Source organism: Schistocerca cancellata, chromosome 3 (assembly GCF_023864275.1).
Source record: "Schistocerca cancellata isolate TAMUIC-IGC-003103 chromosome 3, iqSchCanc2.1, whole genome shotgun sequence".
Taxonomy (NCBI): Eukaryota; Metazoa; Arthropoda; class Insecta; order Orthoptera; family Acrididae; genus Schistocerca; species Schistocerca cancellata.
Genome location: NC_064628.1, coordinates 5926940 through 5947367, shown reverse-complemented (window position 1 = coordinate 5947367; position 20428 = coordinate 5926940). Strand labels below are relative to the sequence as shown.

Below are 20428 nucleotides of genomic sequence, written 5' to 3'. Positions count from 1 at the left end.
TAAACATATTCTCTGTTCGAATATACTAAATTTTCTTGAGACTGAGAAGCTTATATCCACGAATCACCATGATTTTAGAAAGCGTGGCTCATGCGAAACTCAGCTTGCCCTTTTCCCACATGATATGCTGCGAACTATGGATGAATGGCAACAGGAAGATACCATACTTTCATATTTCTAGATTTCCGGAAAGCATTTGAGACGGTGCCCCATTTCCAGACTGTTAAACGAAGGTACGAGCATATCGAATAAGTTCACAGATATGAGTGGCTCGAAGGCTACGTAACTTGTCCTCGACGGTGAATGTTCATCAGAGACAAGGATACCGTCAGGAATGCCCTAGGGAAATGTGACATCAAGGATTTGGCGTAATGGGAGGGCAGTAATCTGCGGATGTTTGCTGATGGTGCTGTGTGGTGTGCGGTAAGGTGTCGAAGTTGAGTGAGTGTAGGAAGCTACAAGACGACGTAGGCAAAAGTTTTAGTTGGTGTGATTAATGGCATCTAGCTATAAATGTCGGAAAATGTGAGCTAATGCGGCTAAGTAGAAAAAAACAAACCGGTAATGTTCGGATACAGCATTAGTAGTGTCCCACTTGACACAGTCACGTGGTTTAAATATCTGGGCGTAACGTTGCAAAGCGATGTGACATGCAACGAGCATGTGAAGAGTGTGGAAGGGAAGACGAATACTCGACTTCGGTTTATTGGGAGAATTTTAGGAAAGTGTTGGCAAAATGGTTCAAATGGCTCTGAGCACTATGCGACTTAACTTCTGAGGTCATCAGTCGCCTAGAACTTAGAACTAATTAAACCTAACTAACCTAAGGACATCACACACATCCATGCCCGAGGCAGGATTCGAACCTGCGACCGGAGCGGTCACGCGGTTCCAGACTGAAGCGCCTTTAACCGCACGGCCACACCAGCCGGCAGGAAAGTGTTGTTCATTTGTAAAGGTGACCGTATATAGGTCGCTGGTACTACCTATTATTGAATACTACTCGAGCGTTTGGGACCCGCACCAGGTCGGATTGATGATCAAAGCAATTCAGAGGCGGGCTGGTAGATTTGTTACCGGTAGGTTCGAACAACACGTAAGTGTTACGGAGATGCTTCAGGAACTCAGACGGGAATCTCTGGAGAAGAACAATTTTGAGAAAATTTATAGAACCGGTATTTGAAGCTTACCTACTGATTGTACTGCCGCCAACGTACATTGCGCGTAAGCTCCACAGAGGTAAGACACGGCAATTTAGGGTTCATTCGGAGGCATAAAGACAATCGTTTTCCCTCGCTCTATTTGCGAGTGGAACAGGAAAGGAAATGAGAAGTATTGGTACAGGATACCCTCCGCCACGCACTCTACGGTGGCTTGAGGAGTATCTATGTAGACGTAGATGTATAAATTCGCACTATTGCAGAGAGGTCCTGTGACTGTAAAAAACAAGCACAAACTGTCGTAAAGTTATCCTCCTGAGACAACAGAAAATTGTATAATACTACTTCGAAATTACTAATATTGCAGTAATTAAGCAATTTTCCAACTTTACGATCCTTATAAACATAGTTTTCCGTCAGTTAGATAGGAATAAATTGGTCTGTAATGGAAAATGTGTGTGAAGACAAATACAGACGTACTGGAGTGAGTGAAGTATGATCCAGGCAAAACAATGCGTAGAGGAAAAAAAGGGTGCAACCAGTTTTCTGGAACACAACTTTACACCGTTATTCAGAACGGAATATTATTACCATCATCATCATCTCTATTGGATTTTTAACATTTTCCTAAATGCCAGAATGATAATCGCCAAAATGGACGTTAAACTTCCTGTAAGTACTTTGATAATGGCGCAAAGGTCCATACCTTCGAAATCAACGGTCCCGGACCCGTCCGTATCGATTTCCTCGATCATCATGTCGAGCTCTTCCTGCGTGATCTTGTCATCCAGCTCTCGCAGGATCTCCCTCAACACTCCGGTCGTGATGTAGCCGTTACCTGCAAACAAAAGGACTCTGTGACGACGGGACACGGCGATGCGTAGGAGTACTGGGAAATGCACTGCGTGTAACTTGATGGGCCGTTCTGATAGTATTTCCTGCATCAACAACTTTGTTCAGCAAATCTCAGTAACAGCACGTGGCGATGGGTACTTTACCTGCCTACCAAGAGTTACTACTATTCAGGGTGAAAAGTATTTAAAGCGACAAAAGCTGGGAGGTTGTAGGGGACTATGAGGAGTATCTAAACCGGCAGAGGAAGATTTCTCTGGCGGCAAATTAATTAAACCAACAAACACTCTTCCTCTGCCAATCCACTTTTCTGGGAACCGTCGGTCCAGGAATCGACGCTCACGATGACTGAAATGTGGCGGCTCCCCGTGATGTTGGAACCACATACGTTGTCTTGTAGGGAGCGGGACGTTTTCCAGCAATTTTGGCAATGCTCTGGCAAGAAAATTCCAATAGTGCCTGCCATTTAACGGCCAATGTAGCAGATACGGCCCAATTAAACAGTCCCCAACAACAACGGCCCACACATTAACAAAGAACCACACTTCATGAGCGCTAGTAACTGTGACATGTGGGCTCCCCTCACTCCAAACATTCAAATTGTGCATGTTGAAGACTCCATCATGCTCGAACGTTGCTTCCTCGGTAAACAACACAGAAGATGGAAATGTAGGGTGCATTTCACACTGTTCCAGGTACCACTGCGAAAACTGTGCTCTGGGTGGACAATCAACTGGTTCCAGGTTGTGGACACGCTGTAAGTGAAATGGGACGTAACAATTGCTCTCGAAGGACTGTTCTTACATTCGTCTGATTCGTCCCCATGTTACGTGCAATTGCACGAGTGATGATTGAAGGATCCCTCTCCACATGCTGCAAGACAACTTCCTCACATTGCAGCGTTTTTACCGTGCGACGGCGTCCCTGTCCAGGTAATCTGCTGAGTAACCCGGTCTCACGCAGACGTTGGTACACAGCAGCAAAAGTCGTATGATGCGGGATACGGCGATTAGGATATTGTTGTTGATAAACCCGCTGTGCAGCTCGTCCGTTGTGGTGCGCTACGTAGTACGCACCAACCATATCAGTGTACTCACTTCAGGTGTATCGCTCCATTCGTAAACAGAGACAATGCACTACTACACTGGTGGACAGCAACTGCCTACAACTGAAGAGCGTAATACGCCCTTTAACAACTGAAGAGCGTAATACGGCCGCCGCCGGTTTAAATAATCCTAATAGGAAAAAATGACATTAGGGAAAAATATTTGTTTTGATGTCCCCTACAACCTCCCAAGAGTTTGTCGGTTTTCATACTCTTCACCCTGTAGATCGTCGATGTTTAAGCATCGAACTGTTTAACTAAATGCGTGTGTCCAATAGCAAGTAAACTTCAGAAAATCGCTTGCAAAAACTACTTCAGAAAAGTTGTGTAGCGTAGAAACACCCCCGGCAAGCCGACTTCACGCAAAAATCGTCAACTTGCAGAAGTAACTTTCGTAAGCTTCTTGCTACAAGTACTTGCCGAACTGGCTAGCTGCTGGAAGTTTTTCTATAACTTGCAGAAGTTTAGTGTGCTCATTACCGGCAAGAAAATGTCAGTGTCGAAAAGGAGAATGGCGCAAAGACTGACGGTCCAAAACAGATGTACCACTGCAACCCCTAAACGTATATAATCGACCACCACAATCAAAGAAGCCCGAAATTAATTTACAGATTACCTTCTTTCATCACATGGGAAAGTAGAATGGCAGTAGAGCCGTCTTTAAATTTTGGCTGATTTTTTATTGTAGATTAAGCTAATATGCATTGCGTTTGTAATGAAAGTAATAAATACTGTTTGCAAAAATCGAAGAGAAATTAAAAGACCACATATAAAAGGTCATCTCTTGGTGGTACAAGGTGCCACTTTTTTGTATCCTGTTTTCGAGTATTTGATTCTACAACTGACAAGAGATGTTCGAAAATAGCATACTACATTCTCAGGAAGATTTTAGTCGGAGTGTAGTGCTCTGATTTTGCCAGCACGAGTCGCTGGCATTGTCAAAGGTTCATCGCCCATCAACAGTCTGCCACCGGCAGTGGAGCGTGGACCTCTGACAATGAGGGCCACTCGTGCTGGCTAAACAGTAGAAAAATCGTTAAACATCGTCCGAAGATCGCGAGACAGAAGCCAACAGACAATACATCAAACTAAATCATTTTCATGTATCTTACACACTGAAGTGCCAAAGACACTGGTATAGACATGCGTATTCAAACTCAGAGATAAGTAAACAGGCAGAATGCAGCACTGCGGTCGGAAACGCCTATATAAGACAAGTGTATGGCGCAGATTTTAGATCGGTTACTGCTGCTACAATGGCAGGTTATCAAGATTTAAGTGAGTCTGAACGTGGTGTTACAGTCGGGGCATGAGCAATGGGACACAGCATCTCCCAGGTAGACATGAAGTGGGGATTTTCCAGTACGACCATTACACGACTCTACTGTGAACATCAGGAATCCGGTAAAACATCGAATCTCTGACATCGTTGCGGCCGCAGAAAGATCCTGCAAGAACGGGACCAACGACGACTGAAGAGAATCGTTCAACGTGACGGAAGTGCAACCATTCCCCAAATTGTTGAGGATTTCAGTGCTGGGCCATCAACAAGTGTCAGCGAGCGAGCCGTTTGACGAAACATCATCGAAATCGGCATTACGAGCCGAAAGTCCACTCGTGTTCACTTGATGATTGCACGACACGAAGCTATACGCCTCGCCTGGGCCAGTCAGCACCGACGTTGGACTGTTGATGACTGGATACATGTTGGCTGGTTGAACAAGTCTCGTTTCAAATTGAATCGAGGGGATGGACGTGTACGGCTACGGAGACAACCTTATGAATTCATGGACCCTGCATATCAGCAGGGTACTGTTCCTGTTGGTGGAGGCTCTGTAATGGCGCAGGGCGCGTGCAATTTAAGTGATATGGGACCCCTGATACGTGTAGATAAGACTACGACAGGTGACACGTACTGAAGCATCCTGTCTGATCACCTGCATCCATTCATGTCCATTGCGCGTTCCGATGGACTTGGGCAATTCCAGCAGGACAACGCGACACCTGACACGTCCAGAATTGCTACAGAGAGGCTCCAGGAACACACTCCTGAGAGCCGCGCGGTCTGTGGCGTCTTGTCACGGTCCACGTACCGCCCCCCCCCCCCCCTCCCCGTCGGAAGATCGAGTCCTCCCTCGGGCATGGGTGTGTGTGTTGTCCTTAGCGTAAAAGTTAGGACCTCAGCAGTTTGATCCCATAAGCCCTTACTACAAATTTCCACATTTTTTACTCTTCTGAGTATAAACACTTCCGCTGGCCACGAAACAAGCCAGACATGACAGTATTGAGCATATCTGGGATGCCTTGCAACGTGCTGTTCAGAAGAGATCTCCACTCCCTCCAACTCTTCAGAGTGTAAGTAGGCTGTTTAGGATTTTATGTTGGTTAATGTCACGCATCGCTCTGTATGAAAATCACTGGCTCTGCTGTGTGCAGTCTGTGGCCGGTTGGCATTGTTGGAATATTCGCTATTGTAGTGTTCGGCAGTTGGATGTGAACAGTGCGTAGCGTTGCGTAGTTGGAGGTGAGCCGCCAGCAGTGGTGGATGTGGGGAGAGAGATGGCAGAATTTTGGGAGCGGACGATCTGGACGTGTGTCCATCAGAAAGAGTAAATTTATAATACTGGATGCCATGAACTGATATATTTATTATGACTTTTGAGTATTATTAAGGTAAATACATTGTTTGTTCTCTATCAATTTAGCTGGCAGTATTGGCGCTGGCTGTATTGCAGTAGTTCGAGTAACGAAGATTTTTGTGAGATAAGTGATTCATGAAAGGTATAGGTTATTGTTAGTCAGGGCCATTATTTTGTAGGGATTATTGAAAGTCAGATTGCGTTGAGCTAAAAATATTGTGTGTCAGTTTAGTGTTGATCAGAATAAGTAAAGAGAGAAATGTCTGAGTACGCTCAGTTCTGCTCAGCTGTTTGAAAATCAAATGGCGTAAGAGGTTTATCAGCACTGTAATTCATAAATTTTTCTAAGGGGATGTTTAACGGGTTTATGGACAGTCCTGCAGAATTCATGGTATTTATTCCCTCCAGTACTACTTCAGACATTAGTCGAGTCCATGACGTGTCATGTTGCGGCACTTCTGCCAGCTTTCTGGGGCCCTACACGATTTTAGACATCTGTACCAGTTTCATTGGCTCCTCAGTGTACATACAATGGATTTAGTAATTGATTTACTTAAAGTCTAATGTACCAAACAACAAGTCACTTTTGTCTGACTTCCGCACAATATTTCAGTAATTAATTGAAGTGCTTATTTCAATAGTGGCGCAAGTCCGTTACCTCCACTTTTCTGCCTATAATGCTTCTGAAATTAATGATCCAAACAAACAGAAGGAAAGGTTCATCTCTAACGAGAAGCCATATGCTTGAATATTTCTGGTATCTCAATTGCAGGTGTTTCAGCGCTCATTTAACTTTAGGACTCTGTATCTCAAAATGAACAAAAATGGTCTTGTACCACTATTGAAGTAAGCTCTTCAATTGTCCCTTTGTTTTGCATTTGAATGCAGTCTTTGAACACAGTGTCTGCACATGGAAAATAAACTAGGGTTGATTCCTGAGGGTGGGCGCGCCGCTGCGGTCCACAACGCACCCTCCTTGTCGTACAGGCGGAAGGCCTCCCGCAGCTCCTCTTGCATCGCCTCCGCGTCCTCCTCCACCAGGAACCTGGCCGCCAGGATCACGAACTCGTCGAAGCCCAGCTGGCCCAAGCCTGCAACCACAGGAGGCAGCATTTGAGAGGTTACTCTAGCTAAGGCGAGACCAGCAAATCATGCAGCCGCGCGTGTGTGTGTTACTGGAATGTAAACATTGGTTGGCTAGCGGGTAAGCAGGGGTGATGCTACAGATGGGCAATTCCATGTCAAATCAACAAGTGCTACAACCTGACCCTCTCAGATTTTTTTGAAATTAAGTATGCATATATTACTCATAAATCATGACACATGACAAATTAATTTTTTCACATTTTTCTGACGAAAAGTTACCGAGTAATGGACCTTCAAAAATTGAAAAGATGACAAATTTTTGACTCGCGGAACAATGTTGTTTTCTTTATAACTCATGTTCTAATTAAGCTAGAACAATAAAATTTACCTCATTGGAAAGCTCTTTCAAAGAGCTTTTATATGACACCAAACATCATTAATTTAATATATATACACAAATTGTTGAAAAAACAACATTGTTGAATTTATCGAATTTTGAAAAAGTGCATTTTTAAAAGTCTCTAAAAAATATATGTGAAAGATACACTTTACATCTACATATTCTGAAAGTTTCAACTTGGGATGAGCATGGGATCACTATCAAAAGCAATTTTACGTTAAGGGTGGCGCTCTAAAAATTCGTAAAAACTAATTTATTTTAGATATTAGGCCTACTTGTCACCAGCTGTATGTTGTTGTAAAATGTGGAAATTAAAAATAACTTACAATTGACAAAATAACAAATGTTTTACGCTTCTCTAATTAATAAATACAAAATGAAAACTTAAAAAAATATTTTAAAAAAACACAGAAAGATGAATACCTGAGATTAGACCTAAATTCGTTTAGTAATTACTATTATTCACAAATAGGCATCCTATTAGTGCACTTGTTCATACTTCGAACGAATCAGTGTGTTGCACATCAACATTTCTGCACTGGATAACATATGTTCGCCCTGTAGCAGTTTGAGGGTTCATGATTGCCACTACTTCCCTACTGCTTATGGAAAGAATGTCTGGACGACTCGGAAATGTAAAAGATGGTGACGGTCCGAAACTGTCACCAGTTCAATTTTACTCTCATCAGAGTTTGAATACACTTTTGTTATTATTTTGTCCTTGCTAAAAGGAATAAAAGTGTGAAGTTTTTGTGTCCCTACGATTTTGCAGCATTTCTCAAATCTCTCCATAAGTTTCATTTCTTCATTTTTGTGATCTTCTTTAGTAGGATACTTGAAGTTCATTCCTTCTATGTTATCCTTGGCAAACATATATAGTTGTTTTGTTGTCATTATTTGATCACTGTATGGCCGTTGCAGACTTGCTCGAGCTGCAAGTCGATTAACTGTTCCACCAACACCATAACTAGCTCCCTTCCCGTGCGAGGTGGCTGAAAAATGCCATTCAGCTTCAGTTTGGAAATCTTCTCCACGATGGCACAGGTTGATAGAGTTCTTCCTATTTTTATAATGAGCTGGTGCTCCATCAGAGAAATAATATATTTTTCTTGGTTTTCTACCGAATTTAACAGTCAGGAAGTCCATCAAGTACGATTGGAACAAATGCACAGCAACAGTGTCATGTGTTAGGCATTCTGATATGATTGCAAGACATATGTGCTCCAGTTTGTTCCCATCCTTGTAATAAGCAACAGTGGGGTGAATCGTTGCTTGCATGTTTGTCCAGTGATATATCCTTGAACTTCGTCCTCGATGGCGAGGAGTAATACTAAGAAAAGTCACAGATCGCTAAGACCTCGCCTTCTTTTTAAGTTCATTTCTCAGTCTCTCTTGGAAGGTTGATCGTTGACTAGCAACAAATGAATGTCGTGTAAACGATTTTAATTTATCAAAAAAAAAATCAGTAAAGTTGTTAGATGATTTTATGATTGTTTCTAGAGATGTGTGATCAACGGAAACTCATTGCTGATAAGTTATATTATCAATATCGTTAGTATTCAACAAATCCTGTAAATATGTCTTAAATGTTTCTGGGCCAGGGCAGAATTTACATTCCAAAATGACAACCAGGTAATGACCGATTACATACAACTCTTGCAATGCAGTCTTTGTAAGTTTTTATTGGATTATCTAAATCCTTTGTCAGCTGAGGAATGTTACATCCAGTCAGCATGAGCTTGAAGTTTTTATGGGTAGTACACACACAGACACTATGTGTACCACTACTCTCAGCTAAAACACAATTTTTGGGACGTAGGTCTGCAAACTTCGAAAATCCAATGTGGAGCTCTGGATGGTTGTCTTTAAAGTACGCGTAAATTTCTTTCAACTTACTTAAAACTAGCCGTTTTTGTACTTGCAGTTTTTCTCTGTTATCTCTCACAAGCACAAAGTCTTTTTTCCCAGGCATTGCCCTGTTTACCTCATCAGAACAACGAAAGTTTCTAACAAAATCAGAAGTTGTTTGATCAAGAGTCTTGCCAGGTTTTGGGTTTGGTAAAGACGAAATTCCCTTGGCCTTCACCAAATCTTTTACTCTTCGAGCCATGTAATTTGTTACGTTAAATTCATCTTGAAGGTTCTTAAGACTCCAGATTTTAGGTAAAATGGTAAGAATTTCCATCTGTTTACTTCGAGATGTACATGTACGAAATTTATCTTTTAGCTGACTGATCCCCAATACTCTCAGCTGGAGTCCGTGGGCAAAGAATAAATAAATGAATGAATAAAAGAGGTAGCACTAAAGTTTAATAAGCAGTTATTCGTTTCAAAAGTACAATTTGTGGACCATGTAATAAAATCTAACACTGTAATATTTTCATGTTTATCAAAAAAATAGAAATTCACCTATCTGACTATGATTTTGGAGAATCGTGGTAAACATAACATTGCTTTTGATAGTGATCCCATTCTCATCCCAAGTTGAAACTTTCAGAATATGTAGATGTAAAGTATATCTTGCACATATATTTTTTTGAGAATTTTAAAAATACAGTTTTTCAAAATTCGATAAATTCAACAATGTTGTTTTTATAAACAATTTGTGTATATATATTAAACTAATGATGTTTGGCATCATATAAAAGCTCTTTAAAAGAGCTTTCCAATGAGGTAAATTTTATTGTTCTAGCTTAATTAGAACACGAGTTATAAAGAATACAACATTGTTCGGCGAGTCAAAAATTTGTCATTTTTTCAATTTTTGAAAGTCCATTACTCGGTAACTTTTTATCAGAAAAACGTGAAAAAATTAATTTGTGGCACTATTTACGAGTACTATAGGCATACTTAATTTCATTTAAATCCAAGAGGATAAGGTTGAAAACGATGGTTTCATTTGTTGATTTGACGTGGAATGACTCAGATCCGAAGAGCTGAGGGTCATTTCTCGGTCGGTTGTGCGATTTTATTGAGAGTTATTTTTTGCTTCTTTCACCTGAGGCCATGGTTTCTTAGGGCGAAAAATTTGATTGCGCTGTGTTTCGGAGTCCACGTTTAATTTTATGTTTCCTCGTAACTAGCTATATACTCTTTTTATACTAGATTTGCTATTATTCCTACCTTTCTCGCCTGAAAGTGATTTCCTGAATTATCATCCTCGACGAAAGATCCGTACCCAAAGAGTGGAAAGTTGCACAGGTCACACCAATATTCAAGAAAGGCAATATGAGTCATCCACTAAATTACAGGCCCATATCATTAACGTCGATATGGAGCAGGCTTTTAGAACATATATTGTGTTCGAACATTATGAATTACGTGGAAGAGAACGGTCTATTGACACGGATTTAGTAAACATCCTTCCTGTGAAACGCAACTATCTCTTTACTCACACGTACTTTTGAGTGCTATCGACAAGAGATTTCAAATTGGTTCCGTATTTCTAGATTTCCAGAAGACTTTGGACACTGTACTCAGCAGCTTGTAATCAAATTGCGTGCTTATGAAATATCATCTCAGTTATGCGACTTCATTCCTGATTTCCTGTCAGAGAGGTCACAGTTAGTAGTAACGGGCGGACAATCGTAAAACAAAAGTCATATCTGTCGTTCCCCGAGGTAGGGTTATAGGCTCTCTGCTGTTCCTTATCTATATAAACGATTTGGGGGACAATCTGAGCAGCCGTCTTAGGTTATTTGTAGATTATGCTTATCAACTAGTAAATTCATCAGAAGATAAAAAAATTGCAAAACCATTTAGAAAATATGTAAAAATTGGCAATTGACACTAAATAATGAAAAGTGTGAGGTCAAAAAAATGGTTCAAATGGCTCTGAGCACTATGGGACTTAACATCGGAACTCAGCAGTCCCATAGAACTTAGAACTACTTAAACCTAACTAACATAAGGATCTATCTTTGCAAATATGTGTGTGAATTCCTAAGCGACCAGACTGTTGAGGTCGTCAGTCCCCAGACTTACACGCTATTTAAAATAACTTATGCTAAGAACAACACACACACCCATGCCCGAGACCGTATTCGAACCTGCGACCGTAGCAATCGCGCGGTTCCGGACTGAAGCCCCTATAACCGCTCGGTCATCGCGGCCGGCTAGTGTGAGGTCATCCATATCAGTACTAAAAGTAATCCGTTAATCTTCCGTTATTATTGTGAAGGTGGTTCGACGAACTCTCTGCCAGGCACTTATGTGTACTTTTCAGAGTATCCATGTAGCTGTAGATGTATAATTTATCTTGTATACTCTGGTGTTCTTCTTTCCTCGTACTTTAGTTTTTGCATTACATCTCGAAGTATCGTTTTCTTCATAAATATCGCACGCGTCTGCCCCTCGTAATATTGTCGTATTTCATGGAAGATGCCGTCATTTAGAATGTTGTCCATGTCAACAATTTTTAACAATGTTCTGCAATATCATAATTATCTGACAAAATCCTTCAGATAATTTCCACGGAGATGTGTAACTTAAGACTGCGTCCCCCATGAACAACAGTGACATATATTTATAGTAAGTATTAATTGTCATTTCACTTTCTGACCTCGCTCTATACAGACACACCACACTACGAATAACTTTAAGCAAAAGTAACATCGGCGATTAGTAACATGCAGTAGAGCTACTTAGGAACATTCTAACAGTCCACCAGGTGTAATATACTTTATCATTATTATTTCGAAAGTGCTGAGGTACTGAATGTGGAACTCACTGTTTGGTTACAGTATGAAATCTTCACCCCGCACCGGAGTATACGCTGATGTGAAATTTCCCGGCAACTTAAAACTGTGTGCGGGACCGACACTCGAATTCGGGACCTTTGCCTTCCGCGGGCATACGTCCTACGGACAGAGCTACCCAAACACGACTCATACAGCTTTAATCCGCCACAAGTTCCATATCATAGCACACTCCGCTACAGAGTGAAAATTTCATTCTGGAAACATTCCGCAGGCTGTGGCTAAGTTATGTCTCCCAAAAGTCCATTCTCCCAGGAGTTTCGCAGCAGAGCTTTCGTGAAGTTTTGAAGGTGTGAGATGAGCTACTGGGGGAAGTAAAGCTGTTTACAGTTCAACAATCGCAGCGGCCGATGCAGCCAACGACGCCATTGCGTGGCGATATTAACTTATAAAAAATTAGCGGAAGCGAAAATCTCGCCCGCTATTAACATAATATTCATTTTTCTCCACAGCCGCACTAAGTTGCAGAAAATACGTAGCTTTAAGATTCTTATTTTCAGTACCATAGCCGAGAGACAGAGCCAGGACTCCGACCACAATGCAATGGTTAACGGAGGTAAGAAAAAATACTCTCGCGCGTGTGTGGGCCGCAATTGTAATTAGTAACTAAAGATTTTTTGTTTTAAAGTGAACTGACTAGCCGAGGAAATTAATATGAAAAGTTTATTCCATTGTTCAACTTATATGCTCATGTTTTAAGATTCAGTGAGTCTAACGTTCATTGACGTAACAAATAATTTAAGATTAATATTGTTAAAAAGGAGAACTTCAGGAAAGCATTTAATCGTAAATCAAATTTGAGTGAAATATCATTTTTATTAAGGCCCACCACGTAAGTCGGCAACAATCAAATAATAATAATAATAATATATTAAATTCCGACGGCCGACGGCTGTGGCTAAGTTATGTCTCCCAAATGTCCTTTCTCCCAGGAGCTTCGCAGCAGAGCTTTCGTGAAGTTTTGAAGGCGTGAGATGAGCTACTGGGGGAATTAAAGCTGTGAGGACAGGTCGTGAGTCGTGCTTGGGTAGTTCACATGTTGGCTATGAGGATTCAGGCGGTTTTTGGGTGCTATGTAAGCTTGGGACAGCTCTTTAAGGTACAGTACAACACGCTTACCCTCCCAGCACGAGAAAGGGGCATTTAGTCAACGACAATATGAGGCGAGTGCCATGTATGTTAATACCATACTAGAACGGTGGCACGGCAACTCCCTTACGGGGACGATTATCGAAGAACTAGTGCCAACATCGCATCTTCCCCCAGTCAGTGTCGGCCATACACCTCCCCCGTTAACGTAAGTGCGCGCGTTCATCGCTGAACGTAGTTGCGATCTGGAGCATTTACCGACGTCCAGAGAGCCGACATCGAAGGATGTGCATCATCTGCTTCTTCGACAGATCTGCAAACCGGAAATCCAACGAATGACAGAAAGAACGCAAAACATTTGGCGGATTCGCCCATGTGTCACGGACGACCACCAGCGAGGAGTTGGCTGCCAGGACTCTGGCGAGGAAGATCATAGCGTTCATGCGGCGCACTGTACATACAGCAGTATCTTTCAACACTGTACGTTTTCTAGAGGAAACGTATTTTCCGCATTATAAAACGTACGTAGTTGCATGGATCACTGGTATGATGGTCCATTACGTATACAGAGATACACATATGAACGTACTGGATTACTGGCAATGCTTACAGGACGGACACACAAAACTCTTACAGCTACGAAAGTACAAGGACAGGCGTGCAAATTTCCTAGGAACGGTTTTTGCGGACCCTCCAGATAGTTGGGGTGTGCCAGGTGCGCAAAGATGAGCGGCGGTGTTTGTGGAACCGAGCAAGATAAGTGATCAGCTAAGGAAAACTACGCGAGTATGCGCCAGGAAGAACTAACAGTTGCACAGCTAGCAATGGGATGTTTCTTTAAATTTTGTTTTAATACACGAGGGCTATCCGGAAAGTAAGGAACGATAGGTCACCAAAATGGAAACCACAGTGAAACTCAAAACTGTTTTATTTGCAACTGTTAGCTACACCTTCCAGCTACTTCTACACACAGTCGCCGCTCAGACTTAGACATCCGTCTTAGCGTTGTACGAATTTTTCAATTCCCTCGTTATAGGAGACAGCCGCCAGTACTGTTCGACAATTTTCTACTGAGGACTGCAGCCCGTTTTCTGTGTCAAAATATTGTCTTTATAGCCAGCGGTTCATTTGAGAAGAGATGGACCTCAGGGGTAGCTAATTACGGACTGTATTGTGGCTGATCAAACACTTCCCACCGAAAACGCTGCAGGATTATCTTCGTTGCCCCTGCAGAGTGCGGCCGAGAATTGTCGTGTAGAACGAACCGCATGACAGTTGTGTTCTGTGGATTGCATAGCTTCAGGCGAAATCTGTCGCCAGGCCCTCGTACTTGGCGGGAGGCGCTAATTTCCAGCCACCTTTATGTTCTCACTGTGAGCTCAGAACTGAAAAGAGCCACATGATGCGATCGATGGGCGTACTAGACACAGTGCCCAACGCATCTGTGCAAAGCTTCATCAGATTTTCACTGCATTTTCCATTTCGTGGCCGATCATTCCTTACTTTCCGAATAACCCTCGTGCATAAACAAATTTTTAAAGGTGCCGGAGGTCCCCTACTTTGACTTTGTTGTTATTTCCTGCTGCATTTTTGGACTGCAGCAAGGTTCCATCCAGGACTTATAATATTATAACAACATATTATGGTTTTGTGAATAATAAAGCTACTTGTTTCTCCTACATTCCTTAAAAAATAAAATAAAAAAAGTCTGCAGAACTCTTCCTCGCGAAGGGCAAAGAGGCTGAGTTCGAGCCTCGTTCAGCACATAGTTTTTATCTGCCAACAAGTTTCACTGTGTAGTTAATCAATATAAAGAATTTAGATGCATCTTGTGAACTGGTATTTGCTTAAAGATTGTATGTATGTATCTTTGCTTAAAGATTGTATGTAATGTGAGTGCAAATTCATAATGGAAAAATTGTCTATAAAATATTACTGAGCAATAAATTTTTTCTTCACATTAATTCCTTCTATACTGTTGTCATACATTTCTGTTAGAGGTCGCTTATTCATTACCATAGATATTATTATTATACCATACAAATTTCAGTGTTTATCAACTGAGGATGTCTGGTTAGAGGTTGAAGGCCTTAATATTGCCATCTGAAACAACTGTATAAATAAGTAAATGATGCTACATCTGATCAGTATATAACACTTTTTAAAGAGGAATCTCAATGCACCGTTAGGAGACAATGCTATAACAGTTTATAAGCTAAACAAAAAGATAAGTCCGAAGAAATAATCCAATCCTAAAAAAGAAGATCGAAACAGCTGTGAGAACTAAAGAATAAATAGTATAGATATTGCAAAGATTATAAACAAGAGACTGACAGTAGTGGCTGTCACAGATTAGTTTTACAGAAGGAAGATGGATTTCCTGAGATACGCAAGTAGTTTCTAAAGTTTTTACGAGTAGCTATGGAACTGTGACACCAATCTTTTTTTAGTGGAACTATATTTTTTGCAGTACTGAAAAGAGACATCGAAGAGCAATTCAACGACATAACATATGTGAAACTTGTTCATATTGTAGCGCAAAGTTTCTATATTTGCAAAGACAGCCGTGCGGTTAGAGGCGCCATGTCACGGATTTGCACTCGCGTCGGAGGTTCGAGTCCTGCCTCGAGCATGTATGTGTGTGTTATTCTCAGCATGAGTTCATTTAAGTAGTGTGTAAGTCTAGGGACCGATGATCTCAGCACTTTGGTCCCTTAGGAATTCTCATTTGAACATTTGTAAAGACAGATCACCAGGGCTTGGCAGTATCATAAACCATTTCCGCAATACAAAATTTACGACATTCGCCTCAATCGAATAGTGCTCCACTTTTTCGTCTGCCTTGTACACTGCCGGCCGGGTTGGCCGAGCGGTTCTAGGCGCTACAGGCTTGAACCGCGCGACCGCTACGGTCGCAGGTTCGAATCCTGCCTCGGGCATGGATGTGTGTGATGTCCTTAGGTTAGTTAGGTTTAAGTAGCTCTAAGTTCTAGGGGACTGACGACTTCAGTTGTTAAGTCCCAGGAACCGCGCGATCGCTACGGTCGCAGGTTCGAATCCTGCCTCGGGCATGGATGTGTGTGATGTCCTTAGGTTACTTAGGTTTAAGTAGTTCTGAGTTCTAGGGGACTGATGACCTCAGATGTTAAGTCCCATAGTGCTCAGAGCCATTTGAACCATTTTGAACCTTGTACATTGCGAATGAATAACTAAGCTGTCTCATCGCTAAAACAGCAAAAGACCGACCTACGGGCTTCAAGCGCACATGTGAACATATGAAACATATGTGAGTCACGTGTTCTCTTACATTTCATTCTGTAGGGGAGACTACGGAAGGGCGTGTGAGACGCTGTTACCTTGTTACTTTGTAAGGTGGTAGAAGGTTGGTTGTTTCGGGGAAGGAGACCAGACAGCGAGGTCATCGGTCTCATCGGATTAGGGAAGGATGGGGAAGGAAGCCGGCCGTGCCCTTTCAGAGGAACCATGCCGGCATTTGCCTGGATTGATTTAGGGAAATCACGGAAAACCTAAATGAGGATGGCCGGACGCGGGATTGAACCGTCGTCCTCCCGAATGCGAGTCCAGTTTCTAACCACTGCGCCACCTCGCTCGGTGTAACGTAGTAGTACTTTGTACCTTACAAAGAGCCTTTCCCTCCAATATTACATGATTAAGCGACTACAAGGAGATATGAAATAGGTACTAATTCGTTATTGATTAATTCATATTGTTTGTGCATTTTGGGTGACTGGGTAGAAGCAATTCTGTACCAGCTCAGTGTAACAGAGAGTGGAAGCGTGTGGTTGTACCAAGCTGTTTTCCTTCCGCGAAATTCTTAAGACGCATAGCTGAGAGCATGACTATCGGTCCGTGGTGGCTATCTTTGTAGAGTTCGGCGGTGAATAGGGGCAGCAGTTTATATGTGGAGCACGCACGCATGGCGTGATCCTGCGGAACGTGTAACCAACTTGACGCACATTGTTAGGTTATATTTCGTCGATGAAGTAGGGAGATATTCCAGAAACTTCGGCGCCAAAACCGAAGTCGGAGATTGGTCGGAATGCGGAAGAAATCGACTTCCAGAAACATGATTCGCCACCGACGTTTAAAGAGGAGAAGAACCGAGACTTGGTAGAGGAAACGCAGGATCAGTCTGCCATCTTCGTCGTTCAGATCGGACGCGCTACGTGCAGATTACAGACAGGCTTGCCGTCTTGTGCTCTTTTGTAGTAGATAGCTGTTACGACACTGTACTTGCGGCTGTGCTTGGCATTACCCGAACTTCACCCCTCGGCCTGAGTTCGCGTCTGGTTCAGCAAAGAGTGATAGAGAGCGCTTCATCTGTTGTACAGTGAAGTTATAAGGCAGTATTGGTTGAGCAGTATTTGGACCGCAGTCAACCATTCTGGGTTTCCGAGTCAATGTTCCAGAGATCTGAGAGGCTTCAGCACAGCTGTTGGCGCCGAGGAGGAGCCTTCTGTATTGCCGAATTTCTACGATACCTGTGATATGCATACGGCCTGACGATGATGAATCCGATGTTGTTCACAGCTGGGCACACGCGGAAGAGGCTAGAACGTTGTATTTCACTTTTGACTTGCTGTTTAGCAATGTAGTTTTGCGATTTGTGAAAATTTCATGCTGATGAAGGCACCCCTAGTAGGTGTCGAAATGTAGGTCAATGTACCTACCAATCATGTGCAACCGGTTGGCTGTAAAATACTATGTTGAAAGTAGTATACGGTTGCTAAGTAACGGCCGTGTTTAAAACTATAACTATTCTTTCGGCACTCACATTTCACATTGCTTACTAGGGTAGTAATTTCTTCTGATATTTCTTACATTGGCTGTGATGTCAGTCATTCCATGTGTATTATTAGCAGATTGCAAGCGTTAAACAGGACAGGGCTAAGCAGTGAAGGACCAATACCAAAGCAGCGAAAATCTGTACTTTATATTATTTCAGAGAATATTAATTTTGTCAGTGATTTCAATATCTACGGGTTCAGTATTAAAAAGATGTGATGAAGATAACAGCAATGGTTCTTTCGTAGGTAGTAATTTACCCTGATCATTTAATTTACTTGTGTTTGATTTTTTGATGCAGTATGACTTTTCAGTCAGTTTTAGGGGGACAGGCAACTTGTCTGCTTATCCTGAATAACTAATTTTCCGCAGGATAATTCTAGGAAACGGATGGGCAAACCATTGGCATTTTGCCAGATTAATGCAAATAAGATTAATGAGCTCTTACTGAGGGTACATATGGCACTCATCACACTGCATTACAAAATCTATTGCTTTAAAGAAGCACTCCGTCTTGAGGCCACAAGTGGCCCATCGGGACCGTCCGACCGCCGTGTCATCCTCAGATGAGGATGCGGATAGGAGGGGTGTGTGGTCAGTACACCGCTCTCCCGGTCGTCATGATGGTTTTCTTTGGCCGGAGCCGCTACTATTCGGTCGAGTAGCTCCTCAATGACCATCACGAGGCTGATTGCACCCCGAAAAATGGCAACAGCGCATGGTCACCCATCCAAGTGCTGGCCATACCCGACAGCGCTTAACTTCGGTGATCTGACGGGAACCGGTGTATCCACTGCGGCAAGGCCGTTGCCATTGCGTTAAATAGATCACTAATAATACACCTATGGCCAGTCCCCACCATCACTAGCCAGTGGAGTGAACGTTAGAGCCATAGGGGACGATCAGAAAGTTTCAGTTCGAAGACTGTACAGTTCAGAAGGTCGTACAGTCCAGAATCGGTAAAGCCAATGTGGCAAAATCTCAGTGAGCATTGAGACAATTATCCCACCAACGCACCAGTTTGATGATAAACATTTGGTAAAACACCGTATCCTGCTGCGTGAAGGAATACGTATCTGTCTACTGCATATCCTCGTCCAAAATGAATCTTCGACACTTCAAGGCCTTTCTCAAGTTGCCGATGGTGTGATTATTGCATGGGGAGAGATCAGTATTACAGGGCGGGTGTTCGACTGCCTCCAATTTGAGTTGGCGTAACGTCTGCCTTACGATATCTGCGATATGGGAATATGCATTATACACTTGTCGCACCATTCCACTACGTTGGTTTGCGACAGATATGCTGCCCCGTACACATTATTCATTCTCCAGTGGATGTCTGTCAGTGTTTATCATTCGACAGCCAAGAAAAAAATAACAGCATGTTGGTCCCGTTAGGACCCGTTCGGTAATAACGTCGCCATAGTTCACGCTTCCGCATTTACGACAGGCACGTCCGAAAAGCACGAATGCCACACTAATTCCTTATCTGAATGTTGGTGCTTATATACCCGCATCGGAGTCGCGCTGCGTTGTGTATAAGCTGTAGCAACGACATATATCGGAAATGTTTGATCGCCCCTTATATTTGATCTAGACTCGCAAATGTTGTGTCATTTAACTTCCCAGTGCCACAGAAAAGTATAAAGTTCCATAAAATAAAAAAATATCAGTGTCATAATTCGGTGTCTATAAAGACCAGAAAACTTATTGCCCCCTATAACTTATGGAAATGAAATGAAATGAGCGTATGGCATTGTTGGCTGGGAGGCCCCGTCCAGGGAAGTTTGGCCGCCGAGTGCGAGTCTTATTTCAGTCGACGCCACACTAGGCGACTTTTGTGCCGGTGATGAAGATGAAATGACTGTGAGGACAACACAACACCCAGTCCACGAGTAAACGTGGCCTACAATGCATATCTGAAGAGCTAAGGGCACCTGTTCAGTAGAAGAGATGAGTTTGACAGTACCGAAGACGAACAAGAGCACTCAGCTATCAGGGAATGCACTTTAAAACCCAAGTTCATTAGACTTTTTTTCGTGTTTTGGTCCATACTACCATCTCTCAAAATATGGAAAGCGAAGATTTTGCAGTAGAAGAGATTTGTTTCACAGCGTCGAAGCTGAGGAAGTGCTTATAGCTCTTAAGGCATGGATTGTTGAGCCCATGTTTAATAAAATTTTTGCCTTAGAATGATCGTTCATGTCATACCTCTACTGACTATTCCTGCTGGGACACCCTGCAGATATTGCGTTCCCTAACAAAATACAAAATGAGTTATTGTGATCGTTTCATAGCTTTGGTTACTGATAATAGCTTGACACCAGTGCCTATGAGTTTTAATTCCTCCATTACAGTGCTGAAGACGATCATTATGTGATTGAAAATCGATTTTGTTATCAATAAACCATCAAAATTACGTCCGCAGCTCGTGGTCGTGCGGTAGCGTTCTCGCTTCCCGCGCCCGGGTTCCCGGGTTCGATTCCCGGCGGGGTCAGGGATTTTCTCTGCCTCGTGATGACTGGGTGTCGTGT

General features: G+C 42.5%; 1 protein-coding gene across 1 annotated transcript in view; it reads right to left on the bottom strand.

Annotated features, from left to right (window-relative positions):
- LOC126176774 (troponin C, isoallergen Bla g 6.0101-like) overlaps window positions 1-20428 on the bottom strand; it is a 60721-nt gene that overhangs the window by 21893 nt on the left and 18400 nt on the right. The window contains exons 4-5 of the mRNA XM_049923944.1: window positions 6728-6847; window positions 1867-1998 (exon numbers count right to left, since the gene is read on the bottom strand). Of these exons, the coding sequence (XP_049779901.1) occupies window positions 1867-1998; window positions 6728-6847 (252 nt within the window). The remainder of the gene's footprint in view (window positions 1-1866; window positions 1999-6727; window positions 6848-20428) is intronic.